General features: G+C 37.8%; 9 protein-coding genes across 11 annotated transcripts; 3 read left to right on the top strand and 6 right to left on the bottom strand.

The window, feature by feature from the left end:
* Nucleotides 1-309: 309 nt before the first annotated feature.
* LOC9307391 (FAD synthetase 2, chloroplastic) lies at nucleotides 310-2,365 on the bottom strand. 2 transcript variants are annotated; one of them, XM_021021371.1, is made up of 6 exons: nucleotides 2,025-2,365; nucleotides 1,831-1,883; nucleotides 1,421-1,556; nucleotides 1,031-1,206; nucleotides 436-936; nucleotides 310-403 (listed from the first exon to the last, which is right to left on the bottom strand). In XM_021021371.1, exons 1-5 carry the CDS (start codon nucleotides 2,267-2,269, stop codon nucleotides 443-445), a joined length of 1,104 nt encoding a protein of 367 aa, XP_020877030.1. In that variant the 5' UTR covers nucleotides 2,270-2,365; the 3' UTR covers nucleotides 310-403; nucleotides 436-442. The 2 variants fall into 2 exon arrangements, with proteins under 2 accessions (XP_020877030.1, XP_020877029.1); XM_021021370.1 differs by having other exon boundaries at nucleotides 310-936.
* A 112-nt stretch (nucleotides 2,366-2,477) lies between these two features.
* On the bottom strand, nucleotides 2,478-4,323 carry LOC9307390 (protein-S-isoprenylcysteine O-methyltransferase B). 2 transcript variants are annotated; one of them, XM_021021373.1, is made up of 2 exons: nucleotides 3,704-4,283; nucleotides 2,478-3,190 (listed from the first exon to the last, which is right to left on the bottom strand). In XM_021021373.1, exon 2 carries the CDS (start codon nucleotides 3,163-3,165, stop codon nucleotides 2,572-2,574), a length of 594 nt encoding a protein of 197 aa, XP_020877032.1. In that variant the 5' UTR covers nucleotides 3,166-3,190; nucleotides 3,704-4,283; the 3' UTR covers nucleotides 2,478-2,571. The 2 variants fall into 2 exon arrangements, with proteins under 2 accessions (XP_020877032.1, XP_020877033.1); XM_021021374.1 differs by having other exon boundaries at nucleotides 2,488-3,190; nucleotides 3,708-4,323.
* Nucleotides 4,324-4,452: 129 nt separating this feature from the next.
* LOC9307389 (transcription factor TCP21) lies at nucleotides 4,453-5,684 on the bottom strand. The gene has a single exon (XM_002871273.2). The coding sequence runs from the start codon at nucleotides 5,453-5,455 to the stop codon at nucleotides 4,733-4,735; it is 723 nt and encodes a 240-aa protein (XP_002871319.1). The 5' UTR covers nucleotides 5,456-5,684; the 3' UTR covers nucleotides 4,453-4,732.
* Nucleotides 5,685-7,469: 1,785 nt separating this feature from the next.
* Nucleotides 7,470-9,023, bottom strand: LOC9307388 (E2F-associated phosphoprotein). Its single transcript, XM_002871272.2, has 3 exons — nucleotides 8,871-9,023; nucleotides 8,443-8,608; nucleotides 7,470-7,874 (listed from the first exon to the last, which is right to left on the bottom strand). The coding sequence occupies exons 1-3, from the start codon at nucleotides 8,899-8,901 to the stop codon at nucleotides 7,619-7,621; spliced, it is 453 nt and encodes a 150-aa protein (XP_002871318.1). The 5' UTR covers nucleotides 8,902-9,023; the 3' UTR covers nucleotides 7,470-7,618.
* A 233-nt stretch (nucleotides 9,024-9,256) lies between these two features.
* LOC9309421 (nucleolin 2) lies at nucleotides 9,257-12,638 on the bottom strand. Its single transcript, XM_002871271.2, has 8 exons — nucleotides 12,561-12,638; nucleotides 12,388-12,443; nucleotides 12,205-12,248; nucleotides 11,949-12,092; nucleotides 10,291-10,467; nucleotides 10,054-10,194; nucleotides 9,840-9,980; nucleotides 9,257-9,756 (listed from the first exon to the last, which is right to left on the bottom strand). The coding sequence occupies exons 2-8, from the start codon at nucleotides 12,436-12,438 to the stop codon at nucleotides 9,483-9,485; spliced, it is 972 nt and encodes a 323-aa protein (XP_002871317.2). The 5' UTR covers nucleotides 12,439-12,443; nucleotides 12,561-12,638; the 3' UTR covers nucleotides 9,257-9,482.
* Nucleotides 12,639-12,813: 175 nt separating this feature from the next.
* LOC9309420 (defensin-like protein 22) lies at nucleotides 12,814-13,816 on the top strand. Its single transcript, XM_002873306.2, has 2 exons — nucleotides 12,814-13,072; nucleotides 13,560-13,816. Exons 1-2 carry the CDS (start codon nucleotides 12,910-12,912, stop codon nucleotides 13,742-13,744), a joined length of 348 nt encoding a protein of 115 aa, XP_002873352.2. The 5' UTR covers nucleotides 12,814-12,909; the 3' UTR covers nucleotides 13,745-13,816.
* Nucleotides 13,817-15,026: 1,210 nt separating this feature from the next.
* On the top strand, nucleotides 15,027-18,410 carry LOC9307387 (putative pentatricopeptide repeat-containing protein At5g08310, mitochondrial). Its single transcript, XM_021023664.1, has 2 exons — nucleotides 15,027-17,846; nucleotides 17,979-18,410. The coding sequence occupies exon 1, from the start codon at nucleotides 15,192-15,194 to the stop codon at nucleotides 17,688-17,690; it is 2,499 nt and encodes an 832-aa protein (XP_020879323.1). The 5' UTR covers nucleotides 15,027-15,191; the 3' UTR covers nucleotides 17,691-17,846; nucleotides 17,979-18,410.
* A 187-nt stretch (nucleotides 18,411-18,597) lies between these two features.
* LOC110227600 (pentatricopeptide repeat-containing protein At5g08305) lies at nucleotides 18,598-20,485 on the top strand. The gene has a single exon (XM_021022266.1). It carries the CDS (start codon nucleotides 18,753-18,755, stop codon nucleotides 20,358-20,360), a length of 1,608 nt encoding a protein of 535 aa, XP_020877925.1. The 5' UTR covers nucleotides 18,598-18,752; the 3' UTR covers nucleotides 20,361-20,485.
* A 119-nt stretch (nucleotides 20,486-20,604) lies between these two features.
* Nucleotides 20,605-23,321, bottom strand: LOC9307386 (succinate--CoA ligase [ADP-forming] subunit alpha-1, mitochondrial). Its single transcript, XM_021022267.1, has 7 exons — nucleotides 22,853-23,321; nucleotides 22,235-22,444; nucleotides 21,920-22,090; nucleotides 21,522-21,645; nucleotides 21,216-21,277; nucleotides 21,039-21,120; nucleotides 20,605-20,949 (listed from the first exon to the last, which is right to left on the bottom strand). Exons 1-7 carry the CDS (start codon nucleotides 23,102-23,104, stop codon nucleotides 20,807-20,809), a joined length of 1,044 nt encoding a protein of 347 aa, XP_020877926.1. The 5' UTR covers nucleotides 23,105-23,321; the 3' UTR covers nucleotides 20,605-20,806.
* Nucleotides 23,322-23,539: the final 218 nt, after the last annotated feature.

Raw genomic sequence — 23,539 nt, 5'->3', positions numbered from 1 at the left:
GCTCAATCTTTTCCTAAGTAAATTACAAGAAAAGTGAGCAGTTTTGAGTTATATTCATAGCAAAGGAAGAATCAAAGAGCTTCACTCACCATCATGTTTCATCATACAACAGATTGGTTCAGTATCTACTGAGACATGTCTTTGTCTTTGTCCTTGCCGCTGTCCAGCCACGAAATCACCCATGTCAACTTGTTGTTGCCTAATGCTTCGCTAATGCAAACCGATGCCATGGTCATGCTAAATTTCTATGACTTGTGGAAGGGGAAATTTGGGAATTTGGGTTGTGTCAAGTGTCCCCAGGCTATTATGTCTGGTCTAGCAACATACTCTTAAAAATAAAAGTGAACGATAGAGCGAACAGATCACTCTTGGCTTCTCCAAGGAATTTCAGTTGAGACACAAACACTTAGAAATATGAATTCATAGGAACACTAAGATTGAATCAACCGAACTCAACACTCAAGAGTCGAAATTCTTGAGACGAATCTAAATTACAGAGTCGTACCTCCTCTGTTTCTACATGGATATTTGATGTATCAACAACTACGGTACACGGACTTGAAGACTCATCACCGACTAGAAGCAAACATGCCTTATAAATACCGTTCCCTGGCGGTAAATTAAGTATTGATGATCTCGGGACTGAAATCATCCTTTCACTCGGCATATCTTGGGTTCTGACTCTCAAGATAAGCCGATGTGCCCTGCCAAGGAGCTCTGATACGTACTTCATATCTCCCGCCGCAAGAGCTTGGCGTACACGTGTAGAAGAGACTTGCCCTCTGTCTTTTGAGTCCCCTGAGTCTCTCTTTCCTGAGCCTTGTTTCTTGTCCATCACAGAGTTTATGATGTAAGCTGTGATACCATATTCCTCGCACAGTCTCACTAGCTCAAAGGCATCACCAGACGCTTTATATCCAAATCTGTAATTTTCACCTGTGGAAAACGGTTTTTGCAAACAATTTATTTTGTGTGTTTTCAACATGAAATGGTACGAGAAAGGAGTGGTTAAGATCTTTTAAGAGTTCACCTGCCACAACTCCGCAGACTCTGAGCTCCTTTGACAGCTTCTCCACAAACTGTTGTGGGGTAAGATGTCGCACGCTGGCAAATTCTATCTCGTGCTCTTCCGGTGCTCTGTCTCCACAATATGAGGCCCAAGAGGTAAGCACCCTTTTTCGATCACATTTAGCCACTATTGGAGCCCTGCTTGTACAAATTTTTATTGTCAGTAGTCACCATGGGAGAGAGCAAAAATTGATTAAAAAACAAACTTGATCAGCAGATTCATATCTAATTTTTAACTATCTCAAAGAACAGGAATCTTAGGTTAGTTTATTTGTAAATTGGAATTTGAACCGAGCAAAATTTATGCCAAAAGGAAAAGGGAAGGCATTAATACTACAGGTGGGGACATTACCTAGGCTCCCAACCAAGTACCTCGGCCATTCCAACGAAAGATAATAGATATGGAGTTCCAATTCTTGAAGCTTGAATTGTTAGCTCTCGATGGCCGATATGTAAGGCATCAAACTTCCCTAGAGCAACAATGCCTCCTGCAACATATAATGCATTAGATGATCATGTAAAAGGGAACATGAACACGAAAAGGTGACAGAATGTCGGCCAAGTAAGCAGATCAAAGAAAGGCATTGCAATACCAGCAAAGAACTAGAGAGCATTACCATAAGCTAACATCTATTAAGATCTATTCTTCTACCAAAAGGAAAGGAACCGCAGAGTATCCATAAATCCCCATAAAAAGAGTAGAAAGGTGTGACTTTTCTTAGGAACATGAATGAAGATACAAGAAGCAAGCAAGCTAGATACCTGAAACTGGGGATAATCCTTCAACTGGAAGCTCAGTATCATCTTCTCGTTGGCTTCAGAAAAAGAAAGCAAAGTCCCAGGATTTAATATCAGTCAGATGGTTTCAAAAAAAGATCTCTCTTTCGAATCAAGAAACATAAATCTCGACAATGTACACTTGAGAATCAACCAAAACGAGGAGGAGAAAAGCAAACCTGAAACAATTGTGAAGAATAGGGATTTCTCCGGGAGTTCTGCTATGAGACCCAAATGAAGAAATCATCTGCTGATGCCATTTATGGCTGAAATGATGACTGTTCGCCATACCCTGAGAAGGCCTGAGAAAGAATGAAGAGAGCTGCACAATCTTAGCACCACAAAACCCTAATCCTAAACCAATCGAAGTATGATGATTGTGGTCCGACAAATGCTGCAAGACACGTGAGCCTCCGCACAACATGGTTCCTTCTCGTGATTACAAATCGGACAAGCTCGCTCTCACGGACACGGAGACTCTTCGCCGGAGCCAACTCACGTTTAAAACACAGTGGTCAAATTTTATGTCCAAAAGCATAATCCTCTGGCTGGGGCAGAGTCTTTGGAGTATTTCCGATTCAGCAACAAAAGAAAAAAAAAAAAAAACATTTCTTTCACCATTGACAAGAACATTATCTGAAACATGAGTAACAATATCTCTTTCATAACTTTCTATGTAAAAAATAATTGAACCATTCTCGTATATGTTCACAATTGATCAAAGGATCAGTTTACAAAAGGAACACCAGAAGGAACCCTCTGCGCATACTCCACATACTGTCTCCCAAAAAATTGCTTCAAGTAATGCTCCTCATAAGGTATTCTCTCTGCAAAGAACCGCCACACCACAACCGCAAACGCAACGGCTGAAATTGGATTACACAGCATTACTTGGGTTCCCACAGACCAAACAAGAAACCCGGAGTAACTCGGATGCCTCATGATTTGATACACTCCTTCCGTCACAAGCCTATGATGCTCCTCCCGGCGAATCTTTATAAGGTGTGTGAACGATCTACCTGCTGTGATTATCGCGATTTTTCGGATGATTTCTCCAAGTATGATCATTATAAGACCGAAATTGCTGATCCACCAGTGTTGTTTCAGCCTCGGGAAGAAAACAATCTCGGTTATATACTCGAGTACCGAGATTAGCATTGCTAAAGCATAGTGTTTGCTGATTAAGAGTGAGCTTAAAGTTACTTTCGATGCTCCGTGAATGGCAATGGCGAGAATGTATTCCGATGTGTGGAAGAAGATTATCGCCAGGAACATTTGAGTTAACTGTCTGAACCCGGTGTCGCTAAATATCTCTGTCATCGATTCTTCACAAGATTACTCAGACCTGAAAAACATGCGAGTAACAGACCCGAGAAGGTCAAAGAACATCATTAGCCAAAGATTGGAAACAACAAGCATTCAAGTAAAATCCAATCCAACTCACTTTACCAAAGATTTTTTAAACCCAAATCTCAGGAACACTAATCTCAATCAATGTACCAAATCTAACATTACTGTTCTTCTAACATTAAACAACAATCTTTTTAATCCAACAATTGATCCATGGCATGCTTTCAAAACACAGTTTTCACATGAGAATTGAAGATCTTACTCAAAGGTTTATAAATAGATATGTATAACTATTCAAATAGATATGTATAACTGATGAATAGTAAGGTTTTTTTTTTATATTCTTTCTATACTTCCTAATACTCAAATTTCACGGAATCAGAAAATTCTAACCACTAATTTCTTCAATTATGCTTTTCTTCCTAGGTTTCTGGAAATCAACTGTCAAAAACTGAGAAACGAAGAATTGAACAGAAGCCGTGAATAGCCATGAAGATCTAAGACATACCCACTTGAAATTGACGGCTGATACGAGGGAAAATGCGAGAAAGTCTGGAAATTTCACAGAGGCTGGCAGTGAGAATCGCGTGGACTTTGAAGGAGAGAAGCAAAGTTTACACCTTTACCCTTTATTCTTTGCTTGCTATAGTGACGGAATTACTTTTGCCATTTGATCCTCCCCGAGAGAAAAAGAAAGTCTTGTTTGATTCATGGAGCTTCCGGTCAAAATCGATGAGAAGAAACGTTGCAGGAGCTCCGAAATACCCAAGAAGCAGTCTATTTTAGGGTCACCGGTTCGAGACGGTTTGATCCAATTTCACCAATCGGTTTGCTCCGGTTAAAATTAATAACGATGCTTAAATTGAACTATTTCTTTTAGTGTTTGAAGATTTGCAGAAAGCTTTTATTGCAACAGCTATTACTACCCGCTTAAACGGCTCTGGATGGGCTTGTTATTAGTTTTAAAAGTTTTTGGTTGGAACCTGAATTATCATCAGGACCGGCTTTGTTTACCCGTCTTCAAATTTGTTTCTTTTACCACCAAAGAGTAAAAGACTGTCTTCTACCAATTAGCCATTCGTCACTTTTCTTGTAACTTCTTTGTCTATACTCTGTACTACTAAATTAAAAACTGGACAACTTCATTGACGAACCGTAATAGAATTCAGGCACAAAACTTACCGGAGGGCCAGAACATCAGAGTTTTTGCTGTTCTTTAGTTGTTTAAAGATTTGATTTAATGGCAATGATTTCTAGTTAGACGACGTCTCTGTTTCGCCAGCAAAAACAGAGCTTTTATGGCGTTTTAGTACAACAATCAACCAATCAATCTCTCTCTCCTTCTATCACTCTCCGAAACAAATTAATGAGACCAAATATTCTTAAACCCTAAAACCCTAATCAAACAAGCAATAAGCTTAAATTACTCAAAAGAAGAGTAAAAGAAACCACAAACTTAAGTACTCTCTAAACACTTTCGATGACATAAAACATTGGATTTTTTCTATACATTACCAAAAAGACAAGACCTTTTTTCTCAACGTGGGTCGTGGTCGTCTTCCCTCCGACCCGACCCGTTAGCTCCACCAGACAAAGAAGCAAGCAAATTGAGATGATGACCCGGAAGATAATTCCCAACTCTAGCTGCTGAAGCCTCACCCATTGCAGCGGCTGCGGCGGCGGAAGCTTGCTGTTGCTGCTGGTGGCGGACAAAGAGTGTAGCTGGTTGCTGCTGCTGAGCAAAAACCATCTCCGGTGGAGCTCCGGCTGCAAAGCTCCAGACTTGTCCGAAATCAGGCCTCGCTGGAACAGCCCAAAACCCACCAGAACCACCACCACCCATTAACGAAGTCCCCATTGTGTGTCCCACTGTTAACCCTCCTCCTCCTCCGCCGCCGCCGGATTCTCCTTCCTCCGCTCTGACGACACGTTTTCCGAGTGTAAACGGAGAAGAAGTGGAAAGAGAAGCAGTGGAGAAACTTGCCGGAGTAGTGCCAGTTCCAGTGGCGGCTATGATAGAAGGCTCAGCTTGACGGAGAAGCCACTCTATGGTTTGACCATCGGACTTGTGACCTAACTCTCTGGTCAATTGGAAAACTCGAGCTGCGCAAATGATTGGCATACGAATCCTTCTTCCTCTTCCGTCAACTTTGCTGTGTCGATCTTTAGACGGTGGTTTCTTAACGGCGTTAAGAGGTCCTTTGTTTGACGTCTGCTCGATTATGACGCCGTTAGTCACTGCTCCGTCGTTGTTGGCCATGGAATTAGGGTTCGTTATGTTGGCGATTTCACAACTAACTCTCTCTCGAGAAGAAGAAGATGAAGAAGGAGGAAGAGGTAATGATTTGAGAGGAAGCTAGGCTGGTGGAGACAGGAAGGAGAGCACATGGCTGGTGGGGTCCCACACAGCTCACTTCTGCTAGGTTTTTTTTATTTGTCCGGACGCGTTTAAAGCTCACGCGCTTGACTCCGGTGTTGACTATAGCGTTGGGACCACGGTCCGGCAGGAGAATTTAAGTTTTTAGGTTTAGTAGTTAGTTGGGGTCCCCATTTATATTATGGTTGCTTCAATTACATTAGCTAAATTACGAGTAATTAGGATTCGTAGAAAATAAGTAACTTAGCTTTACAAGAACAATATGAATCGATTTTGGTTTGGGTTGCTAATTCTTATTACTTCTGTGACCGACCGGTAACCACTATAATGCTGAACTTTTTACCGTTATTTCTTATCGATAAAAATTATTGTAGAACGAAGTAGTACCTGTTAATTTATGATTTGTAAATTGTAACCACTCGAATGATACACGTTTACCGCAGGGATCAAAAGTTGACAATCACTCATCAGACTCGTGATTTTAATTTCAATTTAAAGGGATGTCGGAAAATTAGATTGCAGTTAAAGACAAAAGCTGTTTCCAGTTTCCACGATAGTTGAAAAGATTGGTCAGTAGACTTTACACCAACATCAACACAAATTACGATTTTCAATTTGTTACTTTTAGTCATTTATAATTTCACATCTACTAATTTGTGATTATGTTTCTCTCTTTTTGTTTGTGTTTGTTCTAAGATAAATAAATAGCTCAAATAAATGACAATTACGCGCTTTATGACACTGATTACTATACTTACTAACCTGAGTATAATCCAACCACTGTGATCCCCACACGATATGCGTTCGTGTGTGCAATTTGTATAATCAAAATTCTTCTTATTACCCATTAAGCAATCCTAATATAAATAATTCCATTTGGGGCGTGACATAATAAAAATAGTCGTGCCCACCTGGCAGATACGCCTCTTTTAATATGTCGTTGCGTCGAGATTTTTAAAAATTATTTCGCCACAATAATCTCTTTATGATTTATGGAATGAATATTTTTCTGTCATTCACATTATACTATATTATCGTTTTCATATTTGTTATGATTATGAAATCCTTTACAGAAATAATTGTTATGATGATTGTCGTACTCGTACCCATACGATACAACCATGAGTTACGTTAAAATGCCCTTTTTCTTAAAACTATACCCAAGCTAACTTATTAAAGATGTCGATATAAATATAATACGTGAAACTACTACTCACAGTTGGGGAACCACCAAACTAGAGACTTATAGAGAAATTTTAGTCACATTTGGTCGCTACTTGCTAGGATTCAATTGAACTAGTTAATTAAAAATTTTAAAGAAAGAAAAAGAAAAACGTTGACACAAAAGTTAACATACAATAGACAATTATTAATGACCGGCTCATTTTAAAAGTTATATTGAGTGATTAACTGTGTTTTTCTGAATGATTAGTTGTGGGGTTAGCTGGATAAATGCATAGATAATTTTTAATGATCACCAATTTACCAAAAATACATATATATTGTTTTTGTTAAAGAAATATAAAGGGATATGTGTACGAATCATTTGACAATTGTCAAATGTGTTAAACAGCTGGAGCCCATTCTCATCTGCCTTTATTTATTAATGGGAATTTGTATAGAATTATTATGGAGGTTGTGGACGAAAATACAAGAAAGTGACACTTGTGTCAAAAGAGAATCAACTCGTGTTTCATACAAATATCTTCTTCTTTTTCTAGTTTTTTCACTTGGCGATGCCTCCCTAGATTTTCTTAGCTTACTCCACCAATCAGGATAATCCACGTCATCTCATGTTTTAATATGAGAGGATCGCTTTATCTTCTGCCATCTGACTAGCGTCAATTAGAGACATTCGGAGACCAAGTCGTATATGGTATTCCTTTGATAATAATAATAATGTGAACGATTCAGACTTTGATTATTCAGGCGTCACTCAAAATTCTCTAATGACTTGATTTTTTAAATTTTATCAAACAATCGAAACGTAACTCCTAATCACATGTTTCGAACTCGTTACAAACAACTCATAAAACCATGTTTGTATCAAGGCTCGCTTGGAATGACATTAAAGAAATGGTAGATCTCTTCACTGTCAACTACTCCGATCTCTGTTGAACAAGCCGAGCAAAAGACCGGGTTAACTTTTTCGCTGCATTCAGAACCAGTTTCTTGCATCTCGGAATCTCTCCTTCTTTTCCCAACCTTTGAGGGCAATGCATTTTGTTGCAAAACTCTGTCTGTATCTACTTTGCAATTGACCACAAAGACTGCCCTGTACTGTGTCACATACTGCTCGTGCCTGCAAAAGTTTGACTCACTTGTCTCAATCTGATTTCCACAGTTAATATTACTAAAACAAGCTCCTATGTCAATTCACACAGCTCAAACAAGTGGAAAGGGATCAAGTTATAAACAAAACAATATCATAGGATTGAAGACGACAGAAAGAAATCCATTGTCCTTATGTTAGTCTATCTCATGAGCGTTGTAATAGCCTAGGCGGGTTTGTAATGGATAGTAGGTTTATCAGCAATCGTTGAGTTGATTATCTATCTAGAGAGCTAACAGCTATAAAAGGAAGTTCTGGATTTACTTGGGGTTTTGGGATTGGGAATTGAACTAGATTAGATTCTATCAAGATTGTCATTCCTAAGAAAAATCTAGAGCCTGTAATAAAATGGTCAAGAATCTCCAAATGAAGCCAACATTCCAGAATCTAGCAAGTTACTACATTGGTGAGGAATGAACAATGGAGCCTTAGCAACATTGAGAAATCAAAGCTTCGATGGAGTATAACATCGTATGAAGATAAAACACTAAGTTCTAATGAATCAGAAATGTAGATAGATTAAGAAAATGGAAATTACCTCTGACACTCCAAGCAAACAGTGGTGAAACAAGCTGGACAGCTAAGTAGAGCATCAGAAGTACGACCATCTCTCTTCTTAACCATCCATAGCTCATCTTTATCGTCAAGATCTGAATCATAGAATTCTGGTTTGATGGAGTAATCAACCTCGTCGTCATCCGAAACTGTTACAAGATCGGAGACAAAAGAAGCTAGGCTCATCAAATCAATGTATACAAAAAAAAAAGAAGATGTAACTTGAAAACATGAACACGAATCTCTGGCATAAATTGGCTGATTACGAATAGCAACATCAAAATACACCACAAAGATTCAGAAACTTAGGAAATTACTCGATGGCAAACTGAGACCATCTATGGATTTCGCACAAAGGGATTGAGTCGAATCGGCCAGCGAGTGAAAAGAGAGTTAAAGGTTTTATTTTACCTGTTTTCTGTGAATTAGTTGGAGAAGCCATGGTTTTAAGGTTCGATCTTCACTGATTGTGTAATATACGACACCTCTTTGTTAAAGCTCAGCGTCGAGCTCCGGCGGTGCAGCCAAATCGGAGGTTCGCCGATGACAAACTTTCAAGTTTTATATAACTTCCAGTGCCTCATTGGTCTTAAAAATAATTCAGATGAAAAGAATGTTGGGCCTTTAGAAATTAAAAGGCCCATTTAAGTTACAATATAATTTTAGCCTTTTAGGGGTTTTGTTATTTGCGACAAGAAACGTAAAAATTGTGTGGAGATAACGCTTTTGTCTACCTAATCAATCGAACAGTAGTCGAGTAGACACAGGGCTGCTCATACAGTAAGTGGGTTATCAAGGCAGATAAATGATTATATTGCGCTTACTTTTAACATCCAGACCAAAAGCAAACAAAGAAAAAAACAGCATACTTATAGTAGTAATGAAGGCAGATGATGATTAATTATTAATCCAGACAAAGACATAAGGAAAACCCAATAAAAAAAGGTTTGCATTACATCACAAGTTATAACAACAGCAAATAGAGCTTCTAAAGAGAGAGCTTTCTACTCCTAGTCATCTTTATTAGCCTATAAACATAGGTGGGTCCTCATCATGGTATTCACCCGGAACAGAATCAACCTTGGCAACTACTTTCCATCCTCCACCCATGTCACTTCCACTAAGTTCCGTAGCCTTGTCTCCTGCGCCTTCTCCCATAATATAAATGAAAGCACTGCTTCTCCTTATAGAAATATCCGTCACCTCTCCACATGAACGGAAATGTTTACTCAACGCGGTCTTGAGATCATCCTCAGGAAGCAAAGTGTCGTATCCCGTAACGGAAATCCCAAAGCAACTGCAATAAAAATAATAATTATAATAAGAGATGATCATCACAAGAACATCAACAACATCTCCACAGAGAAAATAAATTTTTACCTTGTTTGATTTAAGCTCTCATTAATAGTTGGCGGTAACGGTAAAACCTTAACAGCTACTTTCCATCCTCCAACGTCGCTTCCACTAAGTTCCAGCGCCTGCTCTGCTGCGTCTTCTCCCAGAAGAAAAATGAAAGCAGGGCTGTAACAGAAACATGTCTTTAGCTAGTTAGCATTTAAAAACGGTGGAGGGAGAAGACACAAATTAAACAAACCTTTTGATAATACCGCCAGGTCCTCTGTGAATAGAAATATTCGTGACCTCTCCACATGAAGAGAAATGCCTTCTCAAAGAGCTCTCGAGATCATGCTCAGGAAGCCAAGGGTCAAATCCCGAAACAGAAACAATGATGCTTCTGCAGGAGATGATATCATCAACACACACACAAGAAGAAGAAGAAGAAGACATATTTATTACAGATGCAAATCTACAAGAACTAAAAAAAAATTACCGGAACAATCGACTGCGTGCAGATCTAACAGCAGCCGCTTCAGAGGAAAGTTCAATGTTTGGTCCCTGAGAAGGTGAAGCCTCAACAAATAGTTTACACCCTCCAAAGTCACTTCCATTAAGGTCCAACACTTTCCCTCCTGTACCTTTTTCTCCCCGAATGGCCATCCAAGCAAAGCTGAAAGGAAAAAGAAATGAAAAGCCAATAAGTTGATATTTCATAAAACTTGAGCTGGAAAATTTGGAGGAAGAACATGTTAAACTTTATTATGATACTAGGTACACACAAAAATAACACGTAACAAGAGTAAAATAGTTCTCTGAGTTTCCTAATAATTTCCTAAATCTACAAAATACAAAGTATTTGTATCAGACAATTTTTTTTTTTTTTTTTTGAATTTAATGTTAAATTATATTCAAAAGAAAAAGAAACGTTTATACATATAGAATGCTAACTTTTTCAAAAACAAATTGAATAGAACTTTTTTATCGTGTAAACTCTATTGCCTTGATTCAAACCAAACTTGGATGCCACCTTCAAATCTCAAGTCGCCACCTCCTTGGATCGTGCACAACCGGTTTCGGACATTTTTATCTATCATCTTCACAAGTACCTCTATCGATGAGGGCTGCTCTCCGTGCCTTCTTCTATTCCTTTCACACCAAATCGAATGTATGGAGTTCTGGAAAATATACCTTAGCAAGAAGCTCTTTGTTTTGTCAAGTACGTTTTCTGCTAGGATCTTCAATATCTCACTCCAACATTCCGAGAATCTGTTTAAGAGGATCCCCTTTGCCAAAGTCCTCCAAATCTGTTTGGAGTAATGACATGTAAAGAATAGGTGTTCCCTTGTCTCCATCTGTACATTACAAAAAACACAACTTGGATTCACATTACTATTCCATTTCACCATTCTCTCCCCCGTTGAGATTCTGTTTTTCAACACCAGCCAAGTAAGAAATGCATATTTAGGAGTTGCGTAAGAGAACCATATCTCCTTATGTCCCTCCATCGGTGGCTTAGCAATACGTAGCAACGACCATGTTTCTCCTGTTATAAACTTCTTACGAAAGCAGCCATTTTTCCCCTTCCACAATGCTATATCACGGTCCATTGTTCTCTGATTTAACCTTTGTTTTCGAATTTCTTCTTCCACCAGATTAAGGATATTTTGTCGATGGTTCCTTCTGCGGGTCATAGTCAGCACTTCCTTTACTGTACTTGATAGAGGAATCCCCAGGTCAATACAGCCCCGTTCCCCAAGCTTCTCCATGAGATAACCCAGGTTACTCCATGAATCATACCAAAAAGACGTGGTTTCTCCACTCCTTACTTCTACCCGATGAAAATTTTTGGCCATGTCTCGGTACTTAAGCATTTTTCTCCATATCCAAGAGCCGCATGTTGTGTTTTCTTTGACAGCCCAAAAGGAACCATGACGAATCAAATATCTTTGCACCCAATCCACCCATAAGGACCCTTTTACCGACAATAAGCGCCAAATCAACTTCAAAACACTAACCTTATTTGCTTCCTCAATGGATCGCAGCCCTAATCCACCTTCACTCTTTGGTGTACAAACATCAACCCATGCAACCTTTGCTTTCTTACTGTTCAAGGAAGGACCTGACCACTGACTAATTGTATCAGACAATTACCTGCTGAGATAACCCCTTTCAGGGTCTCTTGAAATACAACACTGTCTGATCCTACCACATGAAGCGAAATGCTTTCTCAACGCGCGGTTGAGATCATAATAAGCAACCGAAGTGTCATACCCCGTTACGGAAAAGCTAATGCAACTGCAATAATTTGATTGCAAGAGATAATATCATCAATACACACACAAGAGTACGTCATCATCTTTACAGATACAAATCTCTCCCAACAAAAAAAAGAATAGAATTTATTTACCTCCTTTTTCGAATGTCTGCATCATGACCCATCAATTCCATCTCCTAAGGTACAAAAAATCTTCTAATCAGAAATTCAAATCTTTTTTCTTATATAAAGTTAAAACTTAGTGAAGAAACCATCAATATAGAAATAAACAGAAAACAACAAGGAAGAAATTCATAAGGAGAAGAAGATTATTACTTTGGCGGCGTATTCGTCCATGGAGACTGCTAGGTTTTCGAGAGGCAACATTAACCCTTGAAAAAAAACAAAAGACACCTATGAGAAATCCATAGATGAAGAAACGAAACGAAACGAAACAAAACAACCAGGCGAATGAAAAGAAAAGAGAGTGAAAACGGAACACACGATACCTCTTTGTTAAGCTCAGCGTCGTCGATCTCTGGCGGTGCAGCCAAATCGGAAAAGATGACAAACTTTTCAAGTTATAACTTCCAGTGGCTCTCTAATTTATACAAGCGCTAATTGGGCTAAAATAGTCCAGAAAAAAAGAGTTTTGGGCCTTCACAAATTAAGAAAAGCCCATTGGTGTTGGACTGAACATGGCATGATCTAATTTGATCTTTTAGGGGTTCTGTTATTTTCAACAAGAAGAAGAAGTCACAAACAGAACATGAAAGGTTTGAATTTTCCATAAACAAAAATTAAACGTTACAATATAATTAGCAAAAAGAAGTTTGTTTTCATCAACAGATTAACTAAATGCGGAATACATTTGGTATAAATAAGAACAAAGTATATCTTTCTTTGTATCTGAAATTAAAAACAAGCTTAAACACTTATAAAAATCTAAAAAGAAGATTAACAATGGCTGGTTTGAAAGTTTTTTGTTTTGCTTTGCTCCTTGTTCTCACTTTTTCAGTTGGTACGTCTTTTTCTTTTAATTAAGGTTTATTTCTCAAGTGTTTACAATCTAATTAAGAAACTTATTTTTGTGTTTCAATCAGCCCCGGCTCAATATATTTGAGAGCCTTAGGGCAAAAAAAATTTTTTTGGCCTATTATTATATACAAAGAGAAAATTTACTTAATTTTTAAAAATTTTGCGGAGTTTTTATAGTAAAAATTGTTATTTTAAAAATTTTGGGCCTTTTTATACATTTTCTTATAAATAATTAGGCCTCTTAAAATATAATTCTCATATTAATAATATTTTTAAAAAATATTTGGGCCTTTTTTATATGTAAAAATTTTTTATAAAAAAAAAAGCTCCGGGCCGTCGCACTTCCGCCCTTCCCATCTAAGCCGGGGCTGGTTTCAATATACAAACTTGTTATGTTAATCACAAAAACCCATGAACTCATACATATTATAGAAATTAAACTGCTTCACTTCTGTGTGATATATTGGCAGATGTTGAAGGATATGTTGTAGAGAGTGGTTCCTTGTGTTGTAATAGCCACCCGAAATTTGGAAAGTGCAACACAAACAACGACGAGCAGAGATGCAACAGTTGGTGTCACAATGGATGCGACAATGGAAGAGGCGGTTTCTGCAAATCTCTGCCTCACGGAGGACAATGCCACTGTCGTTGTTAACTCTCAATTAAAAAAAATTATGCATGCGTTTGTTTGATTACTAACATATGTATGAATATCACATGACTTGATGATAATCTACTATACATTTTTGCAGCAGTTTTTGGGGTACCCAAATCGGGTCAAATTTGTTTAATTTTGACCCGGAAATCTTCAATCGGATCTTTCCTTAAATTTTGGCAAAATTAAAAAACGAAAATAATTAATAAAATCTAAAATATATATACTTTCTCAACTAATTACTATATTTAAACGCTTTATTTATGGTATATTCTCCACGATTTTTATAGATAAAGAAATCAAATATGATGATTTAATGCTAATATAACAAATTTGCACTAATTTCCTAAAACCTCTTTACCTAATTTAAACATAAATATATGATTCTTATTTCACTTTTATTTGATCTTATATTTATATTATTTTAAATTATTATAAAATATATAAATAGTTAGTAAATTTTAGTTTTTTTTTTTCTGCATATGTTACAATTCAAATTTTTTAAAACGGACATATATTACTCAATCGATGAATAAAAATATGTGTGTAATCTATATTAACATTTTTAAGAACAAATTGAGCATTTAATCATGTCGTTATTTTATTCAGACCCGAAATTGAGTCATTCGGATCTTTCTTTAATTTTTACAATTATCTAAAATGGGACAGTATATCACGGGTGAAATCCTAATTAGTATTTTAAGATACAATTATAAATTGTTTTTACGGGTTGGTCCAAAAACACACACTAATTTAAAAATATACATGGAAACTATTTGAAAGCAACTTTCAAATTAACTCGAATTATATGACATTTAAATAAAAGTGTTATTAAAAAAATAACAAAATGATGTTTAATTTCATTTTAGATTATATGGTTGGACGGGTTTGGGTCAATATTAATACGAGACAATATACCACAGGTGAAATCCTATAAATAACAAATCAAAATATAATTATACAATCTTAAACACTAAACAAAACAAATACAACTTAAAATTTTTTATTTTAGATACAACGCATGTGATCCGCGGTATACAACAAAAAATATTATACACAATAAATTCATCAATTTATAAAAATAAAAAAATCAAATAATTAACCCGCGGTGTACCGCGGATCATATCCTAGTAAGTAATAAGACCACAAAGCCAAAGAGCTATATTATTAGTATACTTTTACTCCTCTAGTTAAACCAATAAGCGCAAACCACGTAGATCGAAGTCTTTTTTTTTTTTTTTTGTCTTTATTATTTAAGAAAAAAGTTGCAATAGGTTGACATTTGTCGGCGACTTAAAAATCACGTCTGCAAAACTCGCGTTTCAAATTGGAGCAGAACAGCAGAAGCCAAACACGGTCTTCTCAGGTGCCAACAAAAACGAAAGGGTTTAGTAAAATCAAAACCACAGAGGAAAGGGTTTTTGGGTCTAGTTGTCTTCTTCTTCTCATGGCCTTCTCGAGAATTGCTCTTCTTTGCCAACGATTCTCTAGACAACAACAACAACAACGCCAACTTCACAGACCATTCACTACAAAGCTAGATAACACCAGATTTCTCTATCCCAATCAATCCAAGCTTGCCCAAAACCTGATTGCGATCTTCACAAGACAACCTTTTTCCCCTGACGACCCTGAGCTATTAAAACTCGCTCCAGAGCTCAACACCAAGGTAGTTGAAACAGTCTTGAATGAATTCAAAAGATGGGGTTTGGCTTATCTTTTCTTCAATTGGGCTTCTAAACAGGAAGGTTATAGAAACGATATGTATGCTTACAATGCCATGGCTTCTATCCTATCACGTGCTCGACAAAATGCCTCACTGACGGCTTTGGTTGGAGATATTCTGAATTCTCGTTGTTTAATGTCTCCCGGAGCGTTAGGGTTTTTTATTCGGTGTTTGGGTAATGCTGGGCTAGTGGAAGAAGCAAGTTCTGTTTTTGATCGAGTTAGAGAGATGGGTCTTTGTGTTCCTAATGCTTATACATATAACTGTTTGTTAGAAGCAATTTCTAAGTCGAATTCAAGCTCGGTTGAGTTGGTTGAGGCGAGGTTGAAGGAGATGAGGGATTGCGGTTTTCATTTCGATAAATTTACTCTTACACCAGTTTTGCAGGTTTATTGCAACAATGGGAAGTCCGAGAGAGCTTTGAGTGTTTTTAATGAGATTCTTAGTAGAGGTTGGCTTGATGAACATATTTCAACCATCTTGGTTGTATCATTTTGTAAGTGGGGTCAGGTGGATAAGGCCTTTGAGTTGATTGAGATGCTCGAAGAACGACATATTAGGTTGAACTATAAGACATTTTGTGTTTTGATTCATGGATTTGTAAAGGAGTCTCGGATTGATAAAGCATTTCAGTTGTTTGAGAAAATGCGTCGGATGGGTATGAACCCTGATATTGCATTGTATGATGTGTTGATAGGAGGACTTTGCAAGCATAAAGATCTTGAGATGGCTCTGAGTTTGTATTTGGAGATTAAGAGGTCGGGAATCCCACCTGATAGAGGAATACTTGGGAAGCTATTATGTTCATTTTCTGAAGAAAGTGAATTAAGTCGGATAACAAAAGTGATCATTGGAGACATAGACACAAAATCTGTGATGCTTCTTTATAAATCTTTGTTGGAGGGGTTTATTAGGAATGATTTGGTGCATGAGGCTTACAATTTTATTCAGAACCTCATGGGAAATCATGAGTCGGATGGTATGTCTGAGATTGTGAAGCTTCTTAAGGATCAAAATAAAGCAATCCTCCCAGATTCAGATTCTCTTAGCATTGTGATTGACTGCTTAGTCAAAGCTAACAAGGTGAATATGGCAGTGACCTTGTTACATGATATTGTCCAGAATGGTCTTATTCCAAGTCTTATGATGTACAACAACATAATAGAGGGGATGTGTAAAGAAGGAAGGTCGGAAGAAAGCTTGAAACTCTTAGCAGAAATGAAGGATGCCGGAGTTGAACCAAGTCAATACACACTTAATTGTATTTATGGTTGCTTGGCTGAACGATGCGATTTTGCAGGAGCATTGGACCTGCTGAAAAAGATGCGTTTTTATGGATTTGAGCCATGGATAAAGCATACTACCTGTCTTGTCAAAAAACTTTGCGAGAATGGAAAGGCTGTTGATGCTTGCAAATACATTGATGATGTAGCTGGAGAAGGTTTCCTTCGTCACATGGTTTCCTATACTGCTGCAATTGAGGGTCTCATAAGAAATGAGGGAGTAGATAGAGGTTTAGAGTTATTCCGAGACACATGTGCCAATGGTCACTGCCCTGATGTGATTGCATATCATGTATTGATAAAGGCTCTATGTAAAGCGTGTCGAACTACGGAAGCTGATAACCTGTTTAACGAAATGGTATCAAAAGGACTAAAACCTTCTGTTGCTACTTATAACAGTATGATAGATGGATGGTGCAAGGAAGGTGAGATTGACCGGGGCCTGTCTTGTATAGTGAGGATGTATGAGGATGAGAAAAACCCTGATGTTATTACTTACACTAGCTTAATACACGGGCTATGCGCTAGCAGAAGACCTAGTGAAGCAATCTCTCGTTGGAATGAAATGAAGGGCAAAGATTGCTATCCAAATAGAATTACTTTCATGGCACTTATTCAGGGTCTTTGCAACTGTGGCTGGTCTAGTGAAGCCTTAGTTTATTTTCGTGAGATGGAAGAAAAGGAAATGGAGCCTGATTCAGCTGTTTACTTATCCCTCGTAAGCTCTTTTCTGTCAAGTGAAAACATCAGTGCCGGGTTTGGGATATTCAGAGAAATGGTTCATAAAGGAAGATTTCCGGTTTCAGTAGATAGGAACTATCTGCTTGCAGTTGATGCTACAAGTAAGTTTGTGGAAGACTCTAGGACGTCATGCTATCTTACTTGTCTAATAAAAGACGGCAGAATTCCAATTCTAGCTGTTGTGAGTAGAAAATGAGGCAAACACTTCTAATTGAAACAGGGGATACTTACCAAAATTGGTTGCAGAGCTTTTCATCTAATGATTTGGTAAAAGCTCAGTTTTGAAACCCATAAGAAGGTAGCTCCTTGTTGCTTATCTTGGTATGATGCCATGGACCCAGCTCCTTACAAGGTATCTTCCCGGGACCAATATTTTCTTTTGTCTTCCACATACATCTGAAAAAGACTAAGAGATAGTTTCCATGGATATGTTTGGATCATCAATAGAAAAGCTAATGTTGATGTTACAATTACTGGTAACCAGGTTTCGCGAGTTATTCTTGATGAGACTATACGCAGAGGTTCCGTATATCTGGATCAGTAGTACTTCATTGGCTCTTTAAGCTATGATTTAAACAAACCTGTTGCAGAAACTTCTGATATTCAACACCTGTTCTCAACGAGTTACTCATAGTTCTGCCCACCGCAATGTTCAAGCTCATATAGTTGCATTTGGATCCAAATTGCAGATGAAATTCAAGATATTGACCTGAGATGCATGCCAGGATTAGCCAGCTGGATAAAGCAGTAAAAAAGCTTTTTGTCAATGGAATCCGGAGGTTAGCTTTGCGCTTTGTCTGTTTAGTTTTGTTAAATTTCATACTAAATCTCTTTCAGTCATCCAACCATTGTAGAAAATAACTCGGAATCCACCATTCTCTGTATTTGTCTGTTAATAAAAAAATTTCTTTGTAAATTTTTCTATTCTTTTCTGAGTAACTTGTATATCTGATGAAGATCAAAGAAAAGAGAGAGAGCTACAAATGAAACCTTGTATTTATTTTTGCAGACCAAATAATAATAACCCAATAATTAAAAAAAGGGGTATGTTGTGTTCCAATTAAAACATTGGGGTTCATTAGAATAAAAAACAAAACAAAAAAAGCATGGTTGGTTTGTCCGAAGGCAAAAACTTCAGGGGTTGATCAACAATTGTTTTTCATATCGTTAGTTAAAAAACTTCAAATAAACCGCTTCAATCAAAACTAGAAATTGAAATGTTGGAATTCTTAAAGCCATTGTAAGTATAAAGAGGTGAATGTTGAAATCATCATCGTCTCTCGTCGTTAACTCGATTCTGCGTCACCAATGCAAATCAATGTCGGAGCTGTACAAAATACACGCCCTCCTGATCACACTTGGTCTCTCCAAGGAAGAACCTTTTACTTCTAAAACTCTGTCTTTCTCTGCTCTGTCTTCATCAGGCGACGTCAATTACGCTTACAAGTTATTGTCGAAACTATCTAATCCTCCTGATTACGGCTGGAATTTCGTCATACGAGGTTTCTCCAATAGCAAAAACCCCGAGAAATCGATTCGTGTCTATATCCAGATTTTGAGGTCCGGGTTTTCACCTGATCATATGACTTATCCGTTTCTTTTGAAGTCAAGTTCTCGTCTCTCGAACAGAGAAATTGGTGGGTCTTTGCATTGCTCCGTGGTTAAAACTGGGCTTGAGTGGGATTTGTTCATATCTAATACTCTTATTCATATGTATGGTTCGTTCCGAGACAAAGCTTCTGCGCGCAAGTTGTTCGATGAAATGCCTTATAAGAACTTGGTTACTTGGAACTCTATTTTGGATTCCTATGCGAAGTCCGGGGATGTTGTTTCGGCAAGATTGGTGTTTGATGAAATGACTATGAGAGATGTTGTGACTTGGAGTTCTATGATCGATGGGTATGTAAAAAGTGGTGAATATAATGAAGCATTGGAAATTTTTGATCAGATGATGAGAATGGGTTCATCAAAGGCAAACGAAGTCACTATGGTTAGCGTTTTGTGCGCTTGTGCTCACTTGGGTGAGCTAAATCGAGGGAAGGTGGTACATCGCTATATACTCGATGTGCATTTGCCCTTAACAGTTATATTGCAGACATCTCTTATTGATATGTATGCTAAATGCGGGTCGATAGGAGACGCTTGGGGAGTTTTTTGTGGAGCATCCGTTAAGAAAACGGATGCATTGATGTGGAATGCTATGATTGGTGGGCTTGCGAGTCATGGTTTCATAAGAGAGTCGCTCCTACTGTTTCACAAAATGCGAGAATCCGAGATTGACCCGGACGAGATAACATTCTTGTGCCTGCTTGCTGCTTGTTCCCATGGGGGATTAGTGAAAGAAGCGTGGCATTTCTTCACAAGTCTCAAGGAAAGCGGAGCAGAACCAAAGAGCGAGCATTATGCTTGTATGGTCGATGTGCTTTCCCGAGCTGGGCTAGTTAAAGATGCTCATGATTTTATATCTGAAATGCTGATAAAACCGACGGGTTCAGTGTTGGGTGCTTTGTTTAACGGGTGTATAAATCATGGAAACTTGGAGCTTGCGGAAACAGTTGGAAAGAAGCTTATAGAGTTACAACCACATAATGATGGACGATATGTTGGGCTTGCAAACGTTTATGCGATAAACAAGCAGTTTGGAGCAGCTCGGTCTATGAGAGAGGCAATGGAGAAGAAAGGAGTGAAGAAAATTGCAGGTCACAGTATAATTAAATTGAATGGAACATCACACAGATTCATAGCTCATGACCAAACACATTTTCACTCCGACAAGATCTATGCAGTGTTACAGCTGATTGGAACTGGGATGAATCTCGATGTTGATTATGATGATAGTGAAGAGTGTCATTGTTTTTGTTCTTGACAAAAAAACAACGTTTTCATATTTATTTTCTTTGATAAAATCATGAAGCTTTAACAAAATTAGGTTACGGGATCAAACTTCAAAGCGTTAGAGTAGAACAATTCTGCTGGTTGTGCAGTTGGCGATATAACCCAACTTTTAGCTGTGTCCAAATAATCTACTTCTCATTATTTGGGTGCTAGTAAAAGATATAATGATGTATAAAGAAACATTGCTTCCCTCATATTTCTTGTACTGGAAGATATCATTAAAAATGATCCAATGCAATAAGAATTGAATCTCTTTGAATTATCACTCTTCAATTGGAAAAATCATATCAATTTAGCAAAACAAACCCCAAAAGAGTGTGCAGCCATCAATGGCGTGGAATTAGGGTTTTTTTTTTCCTTTTTTCTTGAAGGTTTCAAAATGGAAAAAAAGAAGCGAAAAAGCTCGTGAAATTCACTTCACTGCTTCAAAAGACCTCTTTCTTGAAAGAGCTCATACATCGCTGCTCCAATCTTAGCCGGAGATTCAACAACCTTCACCCCGGCATCATTCAAACTCTTAATTTTGTCCTGAGCCGTACCTTTACCACCAGAAACAATGGCTGCAACAGACAAAAACCAGAGAGTAAGTGAGAGCAGCAGACCACAAGTAGTAAATCCGGTTTAGGTATTAGATAGCTTATGAAAATACCTCCTGCATGACCCATTCGACGACCCGGTGGTGCCGTAAGTCCGGCAATAAAAGCAACAACAGGCTTCTCAGTACCACTTGCCTGTTTACATTCACCATACGAAAAAATTGAATTTTACTTTTAAGAATAGAGAGAGATGGACCAAGTTAAAAGAGATTCTCAAGTGGTATTATTACCTTTATCAATGCTGCAGCATCTTCTTCAGCAGTGCCTCCGATTTCTCCTATGAGAACGATACCTGAAACAGCCAGTTGTTTCTTAATATTTCAGTTGCGCTACTAACTACATTAAGAAAAGAGAGGACCTAACGGAATCAAAGCATTCTAAAACAAGAATTTTGCAGCCTAAAGAGATTAGGTAAGCATGTGGTCGTTCTACTAAATGATCTTTAAAGTTAATCTATCTAGTGGAAAAAAATGATTTCGGAAAACAGTGAAACACAATTAAGTTAAGGTTAGATAACTCGAGTTTGAAAACCTTACCTTCTGTTTGAGGATCAACAAAGAATTTCTCCAAGCAGTCGACAAAGTTTGTCCCGTTAAAAGGATCCCCACCAATTCCTACACAAGTAGATTGGCCTAGACCCACTGCAGTTGTTTGGAAAACCTGCATTTAGGTCAAAACGAAAACAAGGTTTAGAAATCGTCAGAAAAATAAGGCTTTCTATCAAAATCCAGAACCAACAAAAACCAGTTTATATAAATTTTCAAAATCTCCATTAGTGAAAAAAAAGAATCATGTTCAATCTAACCTTTGGAGGGAATATTAGACTAGAATCCAAAAAAATTCTAAGATTTTGCCCAGGCTAAAGACTTTGGTGAAATAAAACTTGGGAGAGATGGAGACAGAGAACAAATATCAAACGCAAAAAAGACCTTACAGCTTCATATGTCAAGGTTCCAGATCGCGAGACAATTCCGATCTTCCCAGGCTTGTGGATGTATCCCGGCATAATTCCAATCTTGCATTCACCAGGTTTGATAATCCCAGGGCAGTTTGGACCAATCAGCCTAGTTTTCGATTGACTGTTAAGAGCATGCTTTACACGTACCTAAATCAAAAACAGCACAAGTTTCAAGTCAAAGAGAGAAGCACAAGAGATAATTACATGAGTATGCAATCCTATGTAATAAGCACTGAAGGAGAGAGATATAGCAAACAAAATCAAAGGCATGATGATGATGATAATATGTACCATGTCATGTTGAGGGATTCCTTCGGTAATACACACAATAAGATCTAACTCAGCCTCAATACCCTCCATAATAGCAGCAGCAGCAAAAGGTGCAGGAACATAAATCACAGAGGCATTGGCTTTGGTGTCAGCCTTAGCTTCAGCAACAGAGTTGAAAACAGGGAGACCTAAGTGTTCTGTTCCACCCTTCTTCGGTGTCACACCTGCTACCTATTACAGAATACAAACACAGACGAGCTATATCAGCAAAATCACTTGGTTTTAAAGCAATCATCAACAAACACAGAAAATTAGAAACCCATTTCATCTCCAAGATCAAATGGAATTTAGGTGATGACATAGCAAAGACTAGTGTTTTCATGGTATAAGAAGTCAGAGAATTCGCAACTCCTAACCTAGACAGTTGAATAACACTTGAAGCCTATCTAGCTAAAACAGAGAATACCCCTAATCAATGTAATTCTGTAAATGTAGCACAATGGAGAAATACACAATCCAAACTTCAAGAATAACAAAATAGAGCGGACACCAAAATCACTAGAACAACCATAAACCAATGCAATCGGAACAATGAAGAAATACCCAATTTGGAGAACATAAAAAAGAATCAGGATTTACCATTTTGGTGCCGTACTCAATGGCTTGTTCAGTGTGGAAAGTGCCGTTCTTTCCGGTGATGCCTTGACAGAGGACTCGTGTGTTTTTGTCAACGAAAACCGCCGCAGGAGGATGAGGATCCGACGCGAAGGAGCGAGATTGGGTCAACGAAGTGAGAGACTGGCATGACGGAAAAACCTCCGAGCCGCCGGTAGAACAACGGCGAGCTTTTGATGATAGAGATCCGATAAGCCTTGCGACTTGCCTAGACATGATTGACTGGCTTCTTCTTCTCGGTGTTCTCGATCCGAATCAACTTGTGAACCCTAAACTGGGTGAAGGCGAGAGAAGACGGAAATGGAACAAAGAAAATTCAGCGGAGCTTAGTTTTGAAGAATCAGCTGAGATCAAAAGCCGACAAAAGAGGCTTCCTCTTAAGGCTACACTTTTCTGAATTTTAGCCCAAACCCATTATTTCTAGATGATGGACTTTTTTAAGAGTTTTTTTTTTTACACTAATTAATTTCTGTCAAATAAAATTATTTAAAATCTAAATTTCAAAACATTTATTTCTGTAATCTTTCTCAAACATTGAGCTATTCAGCCTATTCAGAAAACAAATTGAATGTTTTCTTTTTGATCTTTCAAATAGTAAAAGTTTCATTTCTGTATCCACCGTTGGTACTTGGTAGACCAAAGAAGATCAAA

This window comes from Arabidopsis lyrata (assembly GCF_000004255.2).
Source record: "Arabidopsis lyrata subsp. lyrata unplaced genomic scaffold ARALYscaffold_6, whole genome shotgun sequence".
In the NCBI taxonomy this organism is placed as follows: Eukaryota; Viridiplantae; Streptophyta; class Magnoliopsida; order Brassicales; family Brassicaceae; genus Arabidopsis; species Arabidopsis lyrata.
This window is presented reverse-complemented; position numbering and strand designations above follow the sequence as displayed.

What these genes read in the sequence shown, in the direction of transcription:
- LOC9307388 (XM_002871272.2), bottom strand. Translation starts at nt 8,901, where the DNA reads ATGGCTTCTCCAACTAATTCACAGAAAACAG. An exon ending in AACTAATTCACAGAAAACAG is followed by an intron (nt 8,609 to 8,870) that starts GTAAAATAAAAC and finishes ATCTTGTAACAG; the next exon opens with TTTCGGATGACGACGAGGTT. An exon ending in GTTTGCTTGGAGTGTCAGAG is followed by an intron (nt 7,875 to 8,442) that starts GTAATTTCCATT and finishes AAACTTTTGCAG; the next exon opens with GCACGAGCAGTATGTGACAC.
- LOC9307389 (XM_002871273.2), bottom strand. Translation starts at nt 5,455, where the DNA reads ATGGCCAACAACGACGGAGCAGTGACTAACGGCGTCATAATCGAGCAG.
- LOC9307387 (XM_021023664.1), top strand. Translation starts at nt 15,192, where the DNA reads ATGGCCTTCTCGAGAATTGCTCTTCTTTGCCAACGATTCTCTAGACAA.
- LOC9309421 (XM_002871271.2), bottom strand. Translation starts at nt 12,438, where the DNA reads ATGTTGCCTCTCGAAAACCTAGCAGTCTCCATGGACGAATACGCCGCC. An exon ending in GCACGCAGTCGATTGTTCCG is followed by an intron (nt 10,195 to 10,290) that starts GTAATTTTTTTT and finishes CATCTCCTGCAG; the next exon opens with AAGCATCATTGTTTCTGTTT. An exon ending in GAGAGCTTAAATCAAACAAG is followed by an intron (nt 9,757 to 9,839) that starts GTAAAAATTTAT and finishes TTTTTATTGCAG; the next exon opens with TTGCTTTGGGATTTCCGTTA.
- LOC9307390 (XM_021021374.1), bottom strand. Translation starts at nt 3,165, where the DNA reads ATGACAGAGATATTTAGCGACACCGGGTTCAGACAGTTAACTCAAATG.
- LOC9309420 (XM_002873306.2), top strand. Translation starts at nt 12,910, where the DNA reads ATGCGGAATACATTTGGTATAAATAAGAACAAAGTATATCTTTCTTTG. An exon ending in TGTTCTCACTTTTTCAGTTG is followed by an intron (nt 13,073 to 13,559) that starts GTACGTCTTTTT and finishes ATATATTGGCAG; the next exon opens with ATGTTGAAGGATATGTTGTA.
- LOC9307391 (XM_021021370.1), bottom strand. Translation starts at nt 2,269, where the DNA reads ATGTTGTGCGGAGGCTCACGTGTCTTGCAGCATTTGTCGGACCACAAT. An exon ending in ATTCTTCACAATTGTTTCAG is followed by an intron (nt 1,884 to 2,024) that starts GTTTGCTTTTCT and finishes CTTTTTCTGAAG; the next exon opens with CCAACGAGAAGATGATACTG. An exon ending in AGGATTATCCCCAGTTTCAG is followed by an intron (nt 1,557 to 1,830) that starts GTATCTAGCTTG and finishes TATATGTTGCAG; the next exon opens with GAGGCATTGTTGCTCTAGGG.
- LOC9307386 (XM_021022267.1), bottom strand. Translation starts at nt 23,104, where the DNA reads ATGTCTAGGCAAGTCGCAAGGCTTATCGGATCTCTATCATCAAAAGCT. An exon ending in GAATCCCTCAACATGACATG is followed by an intron (nt 22,091 to 22,234) that starts GTACATATTATC and finishes TTTTTGATTTAG; the next exon opens with GTACGTGTAAAGCATGCTCT. An exon ending in GAACCTTGACATATGAAGCT is followed by an intron (nt 21,646 to 21,919) that starts GTAAGGTCTTTT and finishes ACCTAAATGCAG; the next exon opens with GTTTTCCAAACAACTGCAGT.
- LOC110227600 (XM_021022266.1), top strand. Translation starts at nt 18,753, where the DNA reads ATGTTGAAATCATCATCGTCTCTCGTCGTTAACTCGATTCTGCGTCAC.